Genomic DNA, 18,880 nt, shown 5'->3' with positions numbered 1-18,880 from the left:
ATCGCTATAAAAATATTTCTACATTACCCACTAATACAGTCTTCTACTCATCTCGCTATCCATCATGTGATTCATGTTTACAAGTTTGAAGCTCTACATACATTGCTGTTACTTGCAACCTTTAACTGCCTTTTTCCTTTTGTTTGTTGTTGGGGGTCATTATATCATGCACATATTATGCTTCTGTAATTACTGCTTAATTGTTTGTATTTTTGGGTGGTGTTGTTCTTTATAACTATATGCTACCAGCAAATTTACTGGTTTGTATTTTTCGTATTTAACGTCCCTTAATTAATTTTCTTTTTTTTTTTAAAAAAGTGAAAGCGATAAAATATTTTTTTTTTTTGAATAAATCAATTACAATCATCAAATCAAATATTTATAGAAGTGTTTGAAGAAAAATCACTTTTAAAATAAATTTGATTAACAAAAGATTGTTTTGTCCATGTGTTAAGAAGATAATAACTTTTTTGCTTATTATTAATTATTTGTCATTAATAATTATTTTTTACGAAAAACCATAAATTTCATTTTCATTAGTATTTCATTTTTTTTTTAAAATATTAAGAGATATGTTTAATTTAATAATGCTCTCACTAAGTAATATAATTATTGATATCATACATAATAATTAAACTTGCATGTTCAAAAATAATTATGTTATTAATTAATAAAATAATAATGTGAGAACAAAATAATATAACTAGATGATATAGAAAATAAAATATGAAAAATTTAAATTATTAAATATGTGAAAGTGTAAATTTAATTATTAACATTTACATTATTTAAAAACTCTGACATTAACTTTAAATACAAAATTTAAAAACAAAAATTATAAAGTCGAATTAAAATTATTATAATAAGAATAAAGTAGTAAAAAATAAAATTGAATTTATTTACAAAAAAACCAAAATAGCTAAAACCACCCACGATGTGCTTCTAGCTTCTGGCCTAAAAGCGTCTTTTTTAGACATTTCAGAAGCAAAAGTTGTTATCCCAAACACTTCAAAAGTGTTTTTTTGAAGCCAAAAGCTGAAAAACGCACGCAAACACTCCCCATATTTAATGATAACCAACAACTATATCAATCATATACTAATCACCAAAATCAAACAACTATATTTACTCAATACATACTATTAAAATAAAACAACACCACTTATTAAAATAAATTAATATTCCACACGACCTTCATTTTGCCAATTACACTTGTCCTGATTGCCAATTGAAGTAACTATTCTTTTGACTGTAAAAGTTCCCTAATTTCAATACTCTTTTTATTAGTCTTGAACTAATCGAAGTAGAAGTTGCACTGAAGTCCGTATGAGAGGGAGAACGATATCGAACTACTCCATTAACAAAAAAATCCAAAAAAATGTCATCAGCCTTGCATTTGAATAAACTAGATGGTTCAAATAAAATCTATTATCAGTTATCATAATAAAAATATTGTCCTCGTTGAATAAGAATTAGACCACTATTTAAAAGAACAATGACAAAACTAATATATCAGACATGTCATATGTTAATAACAATTATGATGTCATCACCTCTAACATTAGCTTTCTGTATTAACCTAAAAGCAGATAACCATCCCACATTAAGGCATAAAAAAAACTGTTGGACAATTATGGTAAGTACTAGCAATCTACACCACAAGAAATATTGAAGTTATTTTAAAGAATCCAGCTTCACTTCCATGGTTACTCCAATTTTGCACCATCCAAGATCTAAGTCCACAGAAGCAAATGCACCGATCTAATCAATTAAACTCAAGTGAGAAAGCTTCATTATAAAGTTCAAGATCAACAAGTCAGATGAGGGGCTGCTAAAATATAAGGAAAAACACAACAAAAATGAGATATCCAAAATTGTCATCCACTTATAAGTAACAGTGATGAATAAGAAAACAAAATTCTAAATAAACATTTCTTGCCAAAATCCGACAATTTGCCCAAACTGCAAGAGTCCACAATCTTTGGTGCTCGGAAAAAGCATTCTCCAGGAGTTTCCCTAGCCTAAGCCACAAGAGTGCTGGCAGTGGTTGATTCGCTGCTCAAAGAAAAGTGACATCAAGAACTTGCAAAAAGATAACTGGTAAAAGCTAGAGTGACATGGAATGAAATCCAAAAACAGAAAAATACCATGCAGCAAACCAACTAGGATTTCTCAGATGATATACAGAAGGTAGTGAGAAAAGGTGGAAAGAGACAGAAGAACAACAATGGTATTCGAGAATGTTTCACATTTATCATCAACGTAAGTTTGCCAAAACACAGTGCTGGTGCAGCCACAAATATGAAATCAACTTCAGAGACTAAAAGAAGACACATCTCTCATCTACTAGTTTCCCTTGACCACATAGGAAGACCTTGACGATACTTATCAAGGAAGATAATAAACATTTATTATGTTAGAAATTTGCAATACACCCATGAATCACCATCAATTTGGGGTATCCAGCTTATTCAGCAGCTAAGCACCACATGAGTCGACCCACAAAATAAATTGGCTTCAAACTAAAACCTCATTCCCGTGGCTGAAATTAGAAATTACCTACTTAAAAAATGCAAAAGGATCACTTGATTTGTAGTAAACTTAAATAAACTTACTACAATCTCACACTAGTTATTGCACTTAAATGTATCCATATGGTTTTTGCAAATAGAATGCCAAACCATTAACCTCATTCTTGCATGTAATGGCCAGCCTCATAAATTTGATGTCAAAGTAATCAGCAACGAAAGGATACTAGACACCAATCCCAAACCAAGAGGTACGAAATTATGAATACATCTCTATTAAATCAAATATACAAACACAAATTTAACTAGCAGATCAACTAAATAGTTAATATAAAGCAATTTCCTATAAAAAATGAGAGAAGAGAATTACTATTTCCAGACAGGGGGAAGCTTCTTGGTCTTCTTGTAGTAACGGGCAAGGCGGTGAATCCTGCTCTCCACCAAAATCAACCTGAATTTGGAGTCCTTATCCTTCCTGTTCCTCTCCAAATGCTTCCTGATTGCTACGGCCTTCTTTATCAAGTGGTACAGATCCTCTGGAATCTCCGGTGCAAGCCCTGTTAATTGGTTAAAAACCATCCACTACATAAATCAATCACATTTTCCAATCCAGAAAACGTTGTATTAGCAGAACGACAGAAAAAAATTATATAATATCATGAGCCTTGAGAATACGAAGGATCTTGCCAATACCATGAGAATCACGGAGAATCACACCGATCTGTGATGGCGTCATACCCCTCTTAGCAAACTTGCAGATATTCTCCTCAACCTTGTAAATTCAACATACAAAAGGATACATAATTTAGTCAAATTGATAAGTATATCTGCAATGTACTAAGAAAATATGGATTCTGAGAGAACTTACATCTTGAGAAGAAATTTTGAGCCAGCTGGGGGGAGTTCTCTTGTAAGGGAGGGCTGAAGCGGAAATACCCTTACTGAAATAGGAGGTAGGAAAATCAATCGGCAGCTTCGAAAAAATATAACAAAACAAAAAAAAATCATAATTGTTCAATAGTTAGAGCAGATGAATTAAGGGGAACAGGATGTACCCGCGGCTGTGCATACGACCCATGGCGGCGACGGAGGTGGCGCGGCTCTGTCTCTGCTGATGAAGTGCTCTTGCTTCTGAAACCAAAGGCCACAAACCCTAGCTTCTGCAAAGGGGTCAATAATTAGGGTTTTATCAAACTGCTGAGTTGAGATCGGCCTTCTGTCTGTAGGGTACATATGGGCCGGCCCAATAGATTTTAGCAAGAAATGCTGGACTGTTGATTGACCGTGTTGAGGTTTGGATCCTTCTATTGTAAAATTAAAGAGCTCCTAAATGAAGGGCCCATCTTTCAAATTAGTAAGAAGTGTTTGGCGAGAACTCCTCACTATGTTTGATTCATGTTTTCCATTTTTTGAGATAAGATAAAACATACTTAATATTTATTTTTATATTTTTATATCTTATTTTTTTATTTTTTTATTTTTTAATTTTTATATATATATAATATATAAAAGAGATATGATTTGACAACAAAACAGTAATCTTTGTCCCAAAAAATACAACATTAAATATATAATATTTATATATAGTCATATTTATATATAAATAAAAGATATATGATTTGACAAATTTGTTGTGCTATATTATATGCAACTTTTAATCTCTGTTAGGTTTTGGTTAATCCACGAATTAATTTATATACACAAACACATTTTAAATTTGTGATTCAAATAATTGACTAAGATAGTTCAAGAAAAATTATGAAAAAATATAATTCTCACTTTCTCTTTGTCTCTTTACTGTTGTAAGCAAGCATAAACTATGTATGGAAAACTTAGAGAGTTAGTAAGAGACAATTTTCTTTAATTATTTTAAACTTATAGATGATATGTTTAATTTGATATGTTTAATTTGAGCATAAATTGCTGAAGTGATGGTAGATTTAGGGGTCTTTTGTTACAAAATATTTCATAAAAGATATGCTAATAATTCATGATCAACTCAATAACCAACCCACGAAAGAAACCTTAGCGATCACCTGTGGGAGCAGGTAGCCAGACTCGCCTCCAAACATCTCCCGCTACATGAGAAGAAAATGAAATTATCGGGGAATGTTTCTTTCTTTCTCTTTATTTATGGATGTCCAGCGTAATTTTCAATGTCATTTATACCTTAGCAAATATGGCACCTTTTTTCCCATATAACATGAGAAAAAACAGAAGCCTAGATGGTATCGCACGGTTGGTCCCATACTTTGCAAGCTTACATTTTTGGTCCAACAAAATTAAAAAATATTGCAAATATGGTCCCAAAGTCTAATAAATTTGGTCCCACAGGTTAATACATAAGCCCAAAACCGAAACGTCTTTTAATCATATAGGACCAAAAATATTAATCTTGTAAGGTACAGTAACAAAATGCAAACCCCTTATCCCATGGAAGCCAAAATGCAATTTCGCCCAAGAGCAAAATTTTCTGGCACCATCCCCCATTCAGGAGGTTGAAACCATCTTAGGCCTGGTAAAACTTCAGGTGAGAAGGAAATTTAAGTTCAATTAGTTTTACTGGATATTGCAACTCACAACATTATTCTAGTACAGAGTGCCAGAACTGATTTCACCTCCAACTCAACACAATAGAAAAGTACTCCAAATGCCATAGTAAAACAATCAAGAAACATGAATCACTGTAATCAAGATTTCAGTGCAAGTCAGCTATACACACTGGTTCAGCCACGCTAGCAGAAATTGTCGTAGCACATACCCCTAAGTTCTCATAGAACACAAAGGGTTCAAAATGTTCAAAAGCAAACATAGGACACATTAAAATTCAGGCCACAATTTGTGTACCACTGGCAATAACTAGGACACTGAATAAATGAAGGAAAAAGTGCGCTTCAGCACGCCAAATACAAGACTACTCTAAAGGAAGAAATTCCAAGCTTCAATTGGATGCACACAACCAGAATTGGAGTTACCTGCAAGTGAAAATATGAAGCATGAGCCTTTATTAGACCAAAGCAATTACAAGTTCTACAAACTGTTGAATAACTAGAAACATAAAATGGTTGGATGAAAACCAGGACATGGAAAGTTAGCCTAAAGTATGGTACTTCACCCATATACCAATCACAAAAGGTCGCAGGATAAATTCCAGATAATTGCAGTGTTTAATGCTTCACAATGTTTCTGTAATTAACCATGTTTCTAGAGATGATACTGAATAAGGAGACCAGTCAACAAGAAGCAGGCAAGAAAAAAGTATTCTTCCTGAGCGGAGGCCCAACTCTGCTTTCATTTCACAAGGCCTGTTGAAGCAGCCTTATATCATTTATAGACCCATTTTTACAGCAAGTCAGAACATCAATGGTAAACAACACAAAATTACAGCTCTCTATAGCAAAAACCACCCATTTTTACATTCTTAAAGTTGATGCATAAGTTGCTAAGCTGGAAAATTTGACTGAAACTACCTTATAGAGATTTTGCTTTCTCTTTTAATTTCCTCCAACAAACCCCAGATCTAATCGGGTTAATATTTGGAAATCATCTTGTAAGTTCAGTAAACTTCCACTCACATTGCTAATTAAAACTGAGTAACCAAAATTACAATGCATCATTTCAATTTCTCCCGCCCCTCCAGGTCTCTATTATTTTACTTTAGATTTCCATCAAAGATCCAATAAGTGCAACCATATGAAAGAGGATTCCTCACAATCAACCTACCCGTTTGTTAACTTGATACTCTGAACAGTTTCCCCTTACAAAATTTTCTCTCCTAGTTACACTACTTGGAATCTACTATTACACAAATTCAGAAACATCAAAAAGGCTACTCATATCTCAACATAAACATTCAGCATGACCTCATCAAAAGAAACAAATGCAATTTGCATATAAAACATAACAGTGCACTAATAACTCTGCAATGGCGAAAAAAAGATCACTAGCATGAAACCGAAAAATGGAGAAAAAAATCACGGGAAATTCACAATATATAATCTCAGAGGCCTCGAAATCACCTTCTCACTTGGCCACCATTCGCGCAATGAAATCCTCATACCGGATCTTGCCATCGGATCCAACATCCACCTCCCGGATCCACTCATCAAACTCTGCAGGCTCCAATTTCTCCCCAATGCTAGTGAGAATGTGCCTGAGATCCGAAACGACCACAAATCCAGTACCATCCTTATCAAGCACCTTGAACGCGTCGCGTAGCTGGCGATCGAAGGGCTCAGGCTTCAAATGCTTCGCCATTAGGTCAAGAAATCGATTGAAATCGAAAGGCGCATTGAGGCTCTCCTCGGCGATTATGTTCTTCAGCTGAGCCTGGGTAGGGTTTCCACCGAGAGAACGCATCAGGATTCCGAGCTCGGACGGCGCAATCTTCCCGTCAGCATCCGTGTCGAACAGGGTGAAGGCTTCCTTCATTGATGATACCTGATCGTCACTCAGCCCCATCTTCTACAATTTCCCGTTTTCGCCTTTCCTTAATCTGATTTCCGATTTTTGTCTCTCTGTTTTCCGTGTTCGTTTCTGGAAACTTGAGATTGAGAATGTTTTGTGTTGGTCTTTTTTATTTGAAAAGAAGGGGTTTGAATAGAAATAACGGAAGTCCGGGGACTGCTTTAGAAATTTAAGATAGAAAAGAAAGTTGTAAGCTGATTATTATGTGATTGTTGGGCTGGGCCTATGGCCCATAAACCAGATCTTTATCATGATAGTACTTAGTGGATTTAAGTTTAAGACCATTCGGCCCATAGGCCCAATTGATAGAGTCGGTGAAAGAGGCCCATAAATTGTGGTAATCCTCCCCATTTTTTGGAGAAAATTTTCAATCTAAATCGAGTTTGATCAAACCAATCAATCGTTAAATGTGATTGATCTCTCTTTAAACTATACGAATCATTGTGGTATACTGTTTTTGTATATGAAGAATCTTTTCAAGCTTTAAAATGTGTTATTATTATATATAAATCAGTATATCATATTTAAAAACAACTTACCAATTAATTTAAAACTTAGAAGTTGAATAAGTTAGTTATCTTATAAGTTGAAAATCATTTATGAGATTACCAAATATTAGAGTAGTGGCATTAAAACCATTACGTTGTGTCTATAACACATCTTTTCTTTATAATAGTGTAGATATCAATCACACTACAAATATAATGTATTTGTTTGGTCAAATTTGATGGGGGCTAAAATTTTCTTATTATGGGCCTATTATATTTTTCATTTTTGCCCACAAAAATGATCTACTCTTGTCTTAAAAAGAATTTTCAAAGAAGAAAACAATAGGCGATTCTTGGGAAAATACCAATTTCCAAGGAGCAAGAGCTGCAGCATACATGGAAAGCCATCTCCAAATCTTTTTTACGAAACCAACCACATAAAGAGTGTCTGTAATATCTATTAAAAAGCCCATCTCAGTTCCAATTAGACATACTTTTATTATTACTCAAGAATGTGGAGTCAAATTAAACAAACATTTTAATTGTTAATAAAAAAACCCACAATTTTCTTCTACGAATCTGTTGATGACTACAAAACAAAATCATTCCAATTAACTTATTTGCGTCAAGAAAGATTTGAAAACACATGCAATGATTAGAGAATCATCTAACCATAATTACTTCTTAAGCCCTTAATTAAAATCTCTTTGTTTGCATTGAAATACTATAAAAGGCATTAGGAATTGTTGGTGAATTGATGAAAACGTTAGAAATGAGAATCTTATGCCAAGCCTCCTCCCATTTTGTAAAAGTTAGAGCCTTTCTCCTTCCCCTAAAACCCACAACCCACAATAATGCGCAAAAAGTTATTGTTTTTTTCAAAAAAAGTAGTTAGTAGTGGGCTTTTTCTTGTTTCTTTTTTCATGCTTTCTTCGAAGGGTTGGGTGAGGCTAAGTGATTTTCAAGTTCAACTTTGTTTCTTCATCTTAAAATTAAGTAATACTGCTCCGACCCCGTACGAATCCATGTTTTTGTCTCATAATCATATTAGACATTGTGTTTCAAGCCCACTTTCTCCTCTATAGTTGGATGAATTTGTAGGTCTTAAATGTGATTTTTCAAGGTAGCTACCAAATGGGGCCTTTTAGTACATCACAAAAGAAAAAACACAGGGGGAAAAAAGGACTTTGCAACTAATTTATTCTCAGCAAAAATTCCTTCCTACTACAACAAAAATATTCCATGTCAGGCCCTTTAAGTAGCCATAGCCAAGAATAATTGCTGTATATAGTGGTCCCTTGAATTTAAATATAAAAAAGAAAAAGAAAACTATGGATCTTGTATCATATTTTTATACCATATCAATACGTATTTTTCAAATGCATATATTCTTGGAAAAATATTACACTTACAGTCTTTATGGGGTATAAATATAATTTTATAAAAGATATGGAGTACTTGTGCAATTTCATATAATTTATCTTAAATTATATTATAATTTCAAAATAAAACTACCAACAATACATGCATCAGTATAGCATCAACGTCTCAGCTTTGTGAAAATGTTGGAAGGAGCGAAGAGAAATTTGGGTGCAATGGACCATGTGATAGATAAAGAGTGTGTTGTAGAAAGGGTGGGTGTTGGGGAGAAAGAATCTTGTGAGGCGTGGACCACTGATGGAAAAAGAATCCGATGGATCAGAAAAAAAGTTGGGAGGTAGATAGAGATAGACAGATAGATGCTTTGTGGCTTTTCAGAATTCAGACCCACCACATAAAAGTTGTCAATGCCACTTACACATCCACCAAAGATGAAAAGCCCACCACAGCTCTATATCAATTTACGGTAAATTATAATGATTTTTTTAAAATTTATTATAATTATAAATATTACATTATTATTTTAAAAAAATATAAATATTCTCCTGAAATTAATGGTCTTGACAGTCCATTATAGAAAAGTATTTGTTGGACGATTGTTTATGATCATTATATAACATATTTTTTTTATTAATTCTTACTTGTAAAAATTTCAACGGAATAAATATTATTGTTATTAAAGTTATGAAATTCGTTATGTGACAATTCACTTAATACGTATAATTATTATGTTAAAATTATGATTCGGACAAAATAGATATCGTTGTCACTTATCATATACAATGCGTCTCTTGTCATGTGAGTGATTATTTTCAATTTACGTCTGAAATGGAAATGCATTTTTTTTTTTTTTGTGTGTGTTGTTTTGAGATAGTCAATTTTAGAATTAAAATTTCATAATAATCATTTTATCTATAATTATTTTTCTCAAAATTAATTCCCCTCCTAATCACTTATCTACAATTATGATATAATGCAATGGCAAGCCCAACTTGAGGCATAATTATTAACATTAAAATTGTTACTTGAATTTTTTTTGCTAATATAATATTTAAGAATGATTACACCGCCCTCCTATAAGATTGGATATAATTATATATATGCTTTTTATAATTTAAAAAATTATATTTAGTAAGCGTTTATTATTGTCTAATAAGTAGATTATTTCGTTAGTCAAAATTTTACTGAATAATTATTGATATTAATAAAAAATATTGGATGAAAATCCATATTTGCCCCCATTGACTTATTAATAACTTATTGCAAAACCTATATAATCAAACTACTTCTATAAGAGTGAAGCTATACCCGATAGCTCTCATTAGCGTGTGAAAGCGTATAAGGGTAGTTTGATTATAAAAAAATTATTTAATCTGCAATAAGTTAGTAATACATAAAATTGAAAGTAAATATGGATTCATTCAAATTTTTTTATTAATATCAGCAAATTTGATGAATTTTGACTAAAGGATGAGTCGACTTATTAGACAATAACAGACATCAATGATACTAAATGTGATTTTTCAAATTATATGCGTAATTATGCCTAATATTTATAAAAGAAAAATAAAAGTAGTGAGCAAAAACAACATTATCCTCCAATAATTAACTATTAAACAGAAAAAGAAAAAAAGAAGAAGATGGAATCAAATGACAGACAAAGATCTAAAAAGCAAAGAGTGGGCAAAATTCCAAGTTTTGAAGGAATCAATGCCCATTAAAAATGCTTCATTTTCTTGGGTTGTGGTGAAAAGGTTAAATTCATGGCGTGGTTAATTTTTCCAAGAATTTCGCTAAAGTTAGACAGCAAACAGACGTGTTTTTACTTTTATCTTAAAAACGGGTTTTGCATTGAATACATCAATCTCGTGTTTTTACAATTATCAGGTAATTTTAAAGATCGTTTTTTACGTGAATGTGTGTGTTAAATATAGGAAGTGTGTCGGCATGCATGTTGGCTGGTTATTGTAGGGGTGATGAGAGAGTCGTAGGATCCCTATTTCAATTTGTTTTATTTTCTCCAAATCCAGTATTTTAGAGCTCAATGCCTTTTCAATCTCTAGCAATGGTGGCCTGCGATTTTCAGACACATAATTTTATTGGATGCAATATGAGAATTATTTATATTTTTTTTAAATTGATCAAAAGATTTAGTACATATCGTTAACAATTCTTAATGTTAATTTTATCATTATAAATTAGCGATATCCTGTGATGTTAACTTTAGTAATACAAATATTTCATACTTTTTGTAAAATTACAAAGGTATCCCTAAAGAGGATGTCAATTAATGTAATTTATTTTGGAATTGCACTTGTAAAATTTTATCTGTAGTATACTTGTAATTACAATTATAATATTATTAAGGGATGTATTTTTAATTTTACAAAGAATAGGAAGTATTTGTTTATTGATGTAATTTACTTTATTATTAAATACTTCAACTCCAATATAATGGAGAAATAGGTTTTTCTATTAATTGATTACAAATTATCATCACAAAAAATAACAGTGATACATATAATAAAACGGTCGATACTGTCACATATTATCGTGATACATTGATTTTAATTTAAATAATTTAAAAATATCTTATGATTTTTTTTTAAAAAAATAATTATCCTTTATTGGAATTTTTTTTTGTGGTGAAAAATAATTAGGGCAGGTGTTATATATCATTATTTGATGTTGGGTTGTTAGGTCAAATGAGTGTTTGTCTGATTCATGTTCTTGGCAAAAAGAAAGGCAATATCATTTTAGGATAATTACACTGTTCTATATTGAAGTTTAATATAATTATATATAAACTTATATAATTTAAAAATTATATATATAATGTCATTAATTAATATTTTTGTCTAACAAATAGATCCCATTGCTAGTCAAAATGTACGAAATTTGTTGATGTGATCAAAATAGTTAAAATGAAAATTCATATTTATTTTGACTTATTACTAATTTATTGTACGTCTAATAAATCTTTTATGATCAAATTGCACTTATAAGGGTGAAAATATACCTCCTCACATACATTAGTGCATGAAGATGTAAAATGGCAGTTTGGTCAGAAAAAATTTATTTGAGCAGCAAAAAATCAATAATAAATCAATTGAGACTAAATATAAATTTTCATTAAATGCCTAAAATTTTTAGTGAGTATTTGATGGTGGGTTGTTAGGTTAAATGAGTGTTTGTCATGATTTATGAAGGGGCAAAAACATGAAAACGGAAAGGCAATTATATGATACCTAAATCATTAGGCTACCTCATGCCTAATTATGCTGTCCTAATTATCATTTGGAACAAAAAAAAACTTCTCTATCAAGGAAAATAGCTTAAAGATTTTCAAATGGGTATTGGTAAATTATTTTAAGATTTCATAATTTAAAATTTTTTGTTTTATATAAGTGAATTTTGATATATTTTGTTAACCAAAACATGCTTTTAGTCTTACCTCGATAATAAAATCGATGACCTCAAAATTATTTATTTAAAAAATATTTTTAATTCGTGCACCTATGAGTTGATATTTCTCTATTTTTGTCGGTGGTAGCTATTTATTTTAATTTATATTTAGAATAAATAATTATGGATAATTATCTAATCTAATAAATAATCATAACAAATAGTTATTGACCATAATCACACAATAATTGCTCGTCTTGATTTTTGCAAGGGTAGTTAAAAGACAAGACAAATACTTTTATCATGGCTCTTAGTTGTGGCAAATAATTTTTTTTATGGTGAAAAAACTAATTTTTTATATAAATTTTATTTAACTGTAATTAATAATAATTAATTATTTACCACAAATTTTAGGCATAACCATTAATATTATAGTGAATAGAAACTTTTTTTTCTAGTGTTTTCAGAATTATTAACATACTTAATCAGCTTTGGAATGCGTGTGTGTAGGATTTTTGAGTGAATAAAATAAAAAAGGAAAAAGAAAAGTTTTGAATTATGTGGTTGAAAGGAATGAGTGAAGGATAATGGCTCCAAATTCAAACCAATCAGGAGAGACAGTCAGCTGCTCTACCCTCAATATATACTGTCAGAATTCTGGCGACTAAAGAAGAAAATGGAACTTGAAAAAGCGTGAAGTCTAATAACACGACTGTACTCTGCATTGTTTTTTTTTAAACACGTAATTAATCATAAATATATTATTAACTTCACAGATCAGCAAATAATTGAATTAGTTTCTACCTATCTGAATTGGGTAAAATACAATTTTACCCTCCCCGTGTTTCTTGAAATATTTAAAACACCCCATTGTGAATAAAATACCCCCTTGTGAAAAATAAAACACTAAAAAACTCCCTTATGATACTAAAAAATAGCAAACAGTCCCCTGGCCCGAAGGGGTATCACACGCGATGTTTTCTTTTTCTTCTTAATTTTATTATTTTAAATGATAGTTTTATTTTTATTTTTTGCAATTAGATCTCATATGATATAAATGAATAGTTCAAATCTTATAATATATTTTAAAACAATATAAATTTATATATCTTTAAAATAGATATTTATATATAGAGAGAGAGGAAAGAGGGTAATGAGGCGTCGACTGTCGTGTGCCGACGCCAAATAAGAGCGGGAGGGGAGGAGGGGGCGCTCGAAGAAGACAGACGAAGAGGAGGCATATTGAAAGGAAGGAAGAGGCCCGCGGGGAAGGGGCAGCGGTTAGTGGGGGCACGAGCAAGACGTGGAGGAGGCGGACAACAACAGTCGGGCATCAGCTGTTATTAGAGCATATCTCAGCGGTCGGACAATTCTTATCAGAGCTCATATGTTTCCACAGTTCGTTTCGATATTACAAATTGTATGTTAAATAAAATGTATAATAATTAAACATTATATTTTTGTTTAACCAATTTATTAATATCAGTATCAGTCAAGATTACTGATTTTTTTTTTAAAAAAATATTTAATTAATATAAAGAATAATGTACTTGAATTTCATTTACTCCCCCCCCCCCCCCAAAAAAAAAGTATAGGAAATTGGTTCTCATTCATTCTTCATTTCTGACTAAGTCTGACATTCACACAAAAAAGAGTAAATATATAAAACAATAAATACTGGGTGTCAGTTGACCAAAGGTCCTCTGCTCCAACAAAAGCCAATTTCAAAAGTTAACCTTACAAAATCCAGTTATTCCAGAATGGTCCCTGCCCCCCACTATCATATCTCATTGGTCTTTGTTATACCTCACAAGCACCTTTGTCGTTTTCACTTTTCACATGAATCCGAGAAACTCATCTCTGCAACTCACCCCTCCTGGACCCTCAGATAAATCAAACTGATCAACGGCCACAGATTTGTTTCTTCGAATCTCTACGCACCTTTTCTTTTCCCAACAGTATGGGCTTTTCCTTGTACCATGTCTCCACTCTCTTCTTTTCCGACAAAATTTGATAAAAGCAAAACAAGACACACAGAAGAAGCTCACTCACTCTCTGTACTGTGTGTATGTGTGTGAAGTCTCTCTCTCTCTCTCTCTTCCTGCACGCTTCAACACCGAGATTCCAAACCCGTTTTTTTCAAAAACAAGAAAAACTATAGACAAACAGCATCAAAAACAGTGGGAAGCATAACCACCAGCAGAGCAAGAACAACATCAGCCACATATATATCTACAAGAATAAAGCTTCCTCTCGGATTTTCACCACCTTCCACAACATGGGTTTTTCTCCTTTGCTGTTTCTTCCCTTTCTCCTACTCACATTCTCCTCGGCAGACCCCATTTCCGAGCTGACTTCCTTAATGGACCTAAAAGCCAGTCTTGACCCGGAAAACTTGCATTTGGGTTCATGGGTTGTTGCCGGTCACCCGTGTGATGGTTCATTTGAGGGAGTCGCTTGCAATGAGAAAGGCCAAGTGGCTAACATTTCTTTGCAGGGCAAAGGGCTGGCCGGAAAGCTGTCGCCAGCGGTCGGTGGGCTGAAGCATTTGACGGGGTTGTATCTGCATTACAATTCTTTGTATGGAGAAATTCCTGTGGAGATTGCGAACTTGACTGAGCTGACTGATCTGTACTTGAATGTGAATAATCTTTCCGGGGAGATCCCTCCTGTTCTTGGAAACATGGCAAACTTACAAGGTTAGTAGCAGCGATTTTTTTGTAGCATCTTGTAAGTGAAACACTCTACTTGGATTCTTTTCTTCTTAGTGATTTGTTCTTCAAATGTTTGAAGCTGCTAGAAAAATTCATGAACAATGGCAAGGATTCTGCATTTGGGTTTTGTCTTGAAAGATTAGACTTTTGAATTCATAGTCCTTGGCTGAAGCTTAAAACTTTTGTGCAAAAGTTTATATTTTGGTTGAACTATTCTCCCTTTTATTTATTTTTTTCTGGGACTTTATCCATTTTGTTTAGTTTCAATTCCTTTCTTTTTGGTGCGATTCCTGCATTGACTGAACGGTTTGTTCTCCTTTAGCATTGCTACGCATATGGGATTTTGGGTTTTTTTATTCTTCATACAGCTTAGCTATAGTTCTTTTGTTGATAAATACTTAAAAATCTTATCTTGGAAATGCTTACTGTTTTATTCTGTGGAAGCCCATGTCAACTCAAGTTTTGCTCCCCATGTAGTTTTGCAGCTGTGTTATAATCAATTCACAGGGAGTATACCCACACAGCTAAGTTATCTGAAGAAGCTTAATGTGCTAGCTCTCCAATCCAATCTGTTAACTGGTGCAATCCCTGCTAGCTTGGGGAACTTGGGAGTCTTAATGAGGCTAGACCTCAGTTTTAACCAGCTTTTTGGATCAATTCCAGCAAAACTAGCCGATGCCCCGATGCTGGAAGTCCTGGACGTTCGAAATAACACTCTCTCTGGCAATGTTCCTCTTGGTAATAAAATCACTTCAAGATCGTTCCTGTTTTCAATGTTTCCTATTTATTTGATCAGTTCTAAGAGATTTGAATGTTGGTCCTTTGTTTGAAGCTCTGAAGAGATTGGTGGATGGATTTCTGTATGAAAATAACCCGGGATTATGTGGATCTGGTTTTTCTTCTCTGAGAAGCTGCAGCGATTCGGGTCGTCCCAATTCTGACAGGCCAGAACCTTATGCAGGAGGAGCAACTGGTCTCCCGACTAGGGACATCCCTGAGACTGCTGACCTGAATTTGAACTGTAACGGAAGTCCTTGCTCGAAGAAATCTAAGACGTCACAGGCCTCGGTGGCTGTTGGAGTAATCGTAGCTACTGTTATTCTATCAGCTTTAGGTATTATGTCCTTCTTACTATACCGAAGGCGTAAGCAAAAACTTGGCAGTGCATTTGATATATCGGAAAGTCGTCTCAGCACGGACCATGTCAAGGAGACTTATCGGAAGAATGGCTCTCCTCTTGTAAGCCTTGAATACGCAAACGGATGGGACCCATTGGCTGAGGGTCGACGTTTTGGTGTTTCTCAAGAGGTTATGCAGAACTTTAGGCTCAATCTGCAGGAAGTGGAGTCGGCTACTCAGTACTTTGCGGAGAAGAATTTACTGGGGAAGAGTAACTATTCAGTGACATATAAAGGGATGTTGAGAGATGGATCAGTCGTTGCTGTTAAGAGAATCACGAAAAGTAGCTGCAAGTCGGAAGAAGCTGAATTCTTGAAGGGACTGAATATCCTGACCTCGTTGAGGCATGAAAATTTGGTTATGCTGAGAGGGTTTTGCTGCTCCAAAGGACGTGGAGAGTGCTTCCTAGTTTATGATTTTGTTCCGAACGGGAGTTTGTTCCGATATCTTGACCTCAAGGAGGGCGATGGTCAGATTCTTGAATGGTCCACCAGAGTATCTATAATTAAGGGCATTGCCAAAGGTCAGTTGCACCTATCAATCTAAATATTTTCATTTTATCGGATTTTGGACTGTTGCATTTCAGCTCATTACTGTATGTTAAAAGCTTTGTGTTCATCTTGAATATGATGTTTTCTTTCTCTTTGATCAGGCATAGAATATTTGCATGACTGTAAGGTGAACAAACCCTCTCTGGTTCACCAAAACATTTCGGCAAAAAATGTGCTTATTGACCACCGGTTGAAGCCTGTGCTCTCTGATTCATGTCTGCACAAGCTTCTCACAAACGACACCATTTTCTCAGCCCTCAAAGCCAGCGCTGCTATGGGATATCTTGCTCCCGAATACACTACCACAGGCCGTTTCACCAAAAAAAGCGATATTTATGCTTTTGGGGTGCTCGTTTTCCAGATCCTCTCCGGGAAGAGAAAATATTCGACTTCTATGCGTGCTACTGCCGAGTCGTCCAGCCTCGAGTTCATCGATGGAAATCTCCATGGGAAGTTCTACGAACCTGAAGCTGCTATGCTCACAAAAGTTGCCATCCTGTGCACGCATGAATCTCCAGATGACAGACCGTCCATGGAGACACTAGTACAGGAACTCAATAGCTAAATTAACTTTGGATGATCATCATATTCTGTCAGTCGATGTTGTCTGTGCAACTTGGAATGCATTAGTTGTAGTAAGGTAGATTGCTACTAACCACTTGATAGGGCTATGATTAATCAAGCTGTTCTTATTGGTGGGGTCCTGTTTCTCAGGACTAAGCCATCTGGTACACGTTGATTTTAGCTGTAGTCTAGTTTATGTTTGTAGAATGTAGCCCAGGAATGGTTGTTCTTGAGGGAATTTTCCATCACCCTTTTGTATTTAATGAATTACTTCTTCTGTAAGGAGGCACTTTTCCTCCACTAAATGATGGATTATTTCACTTTCCTCCATTTTTTTCCTTCGACAAATGAAGCATGTATTACTATGCGCTTGTCGTGTCTGGTCATCAGAAGATCGACTTCCAATCCTTCATTAGCAGCATATCCTTGTCAAAATGTCTGCTATTGCAATTGTTTTCTTCTTGTCATTAGACAGAGGGCGGTGTGGGTTGCTGCTAATCTGCACTTTGTCCTTACAGTCCTGGGATTGTAAGAATTTTTTCCAGTCCCAGAACCAGAATCCCACCATGATGCAATGGCTGGCCTTAAACCCATAAAAAATGTGGGCAGGGGAAAAAATTTATAGTATAGTCTGTCAGACATCTGCAAGACCATCCCAGCAAGCTGAAGCTGACTGAGAACGATCCTCTACTGCCCCAGCGGCTCAGCAGCCTGAACCGAAGAGCTGTTAATCACGCTCTGGTCAAGCAGACTTGAGTCATCCACCAGACTTGGTTTCCTGTCTCCTTAGAACTCAAGGATACAGAGGTACGAGCCTATAGAACAGATCCTGTTCAAGTAAGGTCGTGCCCAATACAGCTATCGTTGTGTTACAAGTACTTACTTTTACTTTCGTATTCCTCCGATGTGGGACTTTAATACTTAGAAGAACGGCAAAATGGGATTTGTGTATTGCTGACCAAAACAAAGCTATATTTACACTTGATATATTGGCCTACGAAATCTCTTCTGGTAGAACTAACACTGAATCAACCAAGAAAATTGTCAAGATTTAAGCTCTAACGACTCGCCCTACAGACGATTTGACCCTGAACACATGCTCTTCACCAGTGCATTTATCCACCTTAACGATCCAGTTACTCTTACTCTTCCTAGCTGCTGCTGCTCTTGTCAGCAGCAACCCGTCTCCAATCGGCAGCAACTGCGTGCGGAGTTTGCTGTTTCTCCACGATTCCTTGCAAAACGCGTTGTATCCTAGCACGATGGTGTTATTCTGATTCCTGACTCTCTCTTGAAGCGTGGTTATGATTGCTTCCTGGTTCTCAAGATTGCAGTCTACGGCAACGAAATCTGATTCCTTGTAGATATTCAGCAGCAGATGCTCAGCATCTCCAACGACAAACTCAACATAGCTTGCGTTAGTGCCTAGGCTATCTTTGGAGGAATTGAGCTCCTCCACGCCTCGGAGAATGCAGATGATTCGTCCACCAGTTTGTTGAGCTGCAGCCACCAGGGCCAGGGTGGTGGAATCTGCAGCTCCACCACAAGCAACCACCATGAACCGGACATTGTTCCCTGCCGCCAGGGCTGAAATGAACTCCGCC

The 18,880-nt window shown here is 34.6% G+C and overlaps 4 protein-coding genes across 4 annotated transcripts in view; 1 reads left to right on the top strand and 3 right to left on the bottom strand.

Moving 5' to 3' along the window:
• On the bottom strand, nt 1,763-3,741 carry LOC105160572 (40S ribosomal protein S13-like). Its single transcript, XM_011078009.2, has 5 exons — nt 3,584-3,741; nt 3,397-3,469; nt 3,186-3,300; nt 2,899-3,085; nt 1,763-2,055 (listed from the first exon to the last, which is right to left on the bottom strand). Exons 1-5 carry the CDS (start codon nt 3,604-3,606, stop codon nt 2,022-2,024), a joined length of 432 nt encoding a protein of 143 aa, XP_011076311.1. The 5' UTR covers nt 3,607-3,741; the 3' UTR covers nt 1,763-2,021.
• Nucleotides 5,169-7,092, bottom strand: LOC105160571 (probable calcium-binding protein CML13). The gene is made up of 2 exons (XM_011078008.2): nt 6,548-7,092; nt 5,169-5,503 (listed from the first exon to the last, which is right to left on the bottom strand). The coding sequence occupies exon 1, from the start codon at nt 6,987-6,989 to the stop codon at nt 6,552-6,554; it is 438 nt and encodes a 145-aa protein (XP_011076310.1). The 5' UTR covers nt 6,990-7,092; the 3' UTR covers nt 5,169-5,503; nt 6,548-6,551.
• Nucleotides 14,220-17,606, top strand: LOC105160570 (probable LRR receptor-like serine/threonine-protein kinase At4g36180). The gene is made up of 4 exons (XM_011078007.2): nt 14,220-14,967; nt 15,460-15,720; nt 15,815-16,684; nt 16,814-17,606. The coding sequence occupies exons 1-4, from the start codon at nt 14,547-14,549 to the stop codon at nt 17,275-17,277; spliced, it is 2,016 nt and encodes a 671-aa protein (XP_011076309.1). The 5' UTR covers nt 14,220-14,546; the 3' UTR covers nt 17,278-17,606.
• The window catches only part of LOC105160726, a 1,168-nt gene continuing 177 nt past the window's right edge, over nt 17,890-18,880 (bottom strand). Inside the window, exon 2 of the mRNA XM_011078206.2 lies at nt 17,890-18,880. This exon is cut by the window's right edge and continues 22 nt beyond it. Coding sequence (XP_011076508.1) covers nt 18,328-18,880 — 553 coding nt within the window. The 3' untranslated portion in view covers nt 17,890-18,327.

This window comes from Sesamum indicum, linkage group LG4, assembly GCF_000512975.1.
Source record: "Sesamum indicum cultivar Zhongzhi No. 13 linkage group LG4, S_indicum_v1.0, whole genome shotgun sequence".
In the NCBI taxonomy this organism is placed as follows: Eukaryota; Viridiplantae; Streptophyta; class Magnoliopsida; order Lamiales; family Pedaliaceae; genus Sesamum; species Sesamum indicum.
Note: the sequence above shows the minus strand (reverse complement) of the source record. Positions and strands in the feature narration are given on the sequence as shown.

Bases quoted from the DNA above. Each gene is read 5' to 3' on its own strand.
- LOC105160571 (XM_011078008.2), bottom strand. From the start codon at position 6,989: ATGGGGCTGAGTGACGATCAGGTATCATCAATGAAGGAAGCCTTCACC.
- LOC105160572 (XM_011078009.2), bottom strand. From the start codon at position 3,606: ATGGGTCGTATGCACAGCCGCGG. The intron at 3,470-3,583 runs GTACATCCTGTT...CTCCTATTTCAG, and splicing joins GGTCGTATGCACAGCCGCGG to TAAGGGTATTTCCGCTTCAG. The intron at 3,301-3,396 runs GTAAGTTCTCTC...TGAATTTACAAG, and splicing joins TCAAAATTTCTTCTCAAGAT to GTTGAGGAGAATATCTGCAA.
- LOC105160570 (XM_011078007.2), top strand. From the start codon at position 14,547: ATGGGTTTTTCTCCTTTGCTGTTTCTTCCCTTTCTCCTACTCACATTC. The intron at 14,968-15,459 runs GTTAGTAGCAGC...CTCCCCATGTAG, and splicing joins AAACATGGCAAACTTACAAG to TTTTGCAGCTGTGTTATAAT. The intron at 15,721-15,814 runs GTAATAAAATCA...CTTTGTTTGAAG, and splicing joins CTCTGGCAATGTTCCTCTTG to CTCTGAAGAGATTGGTGGAT.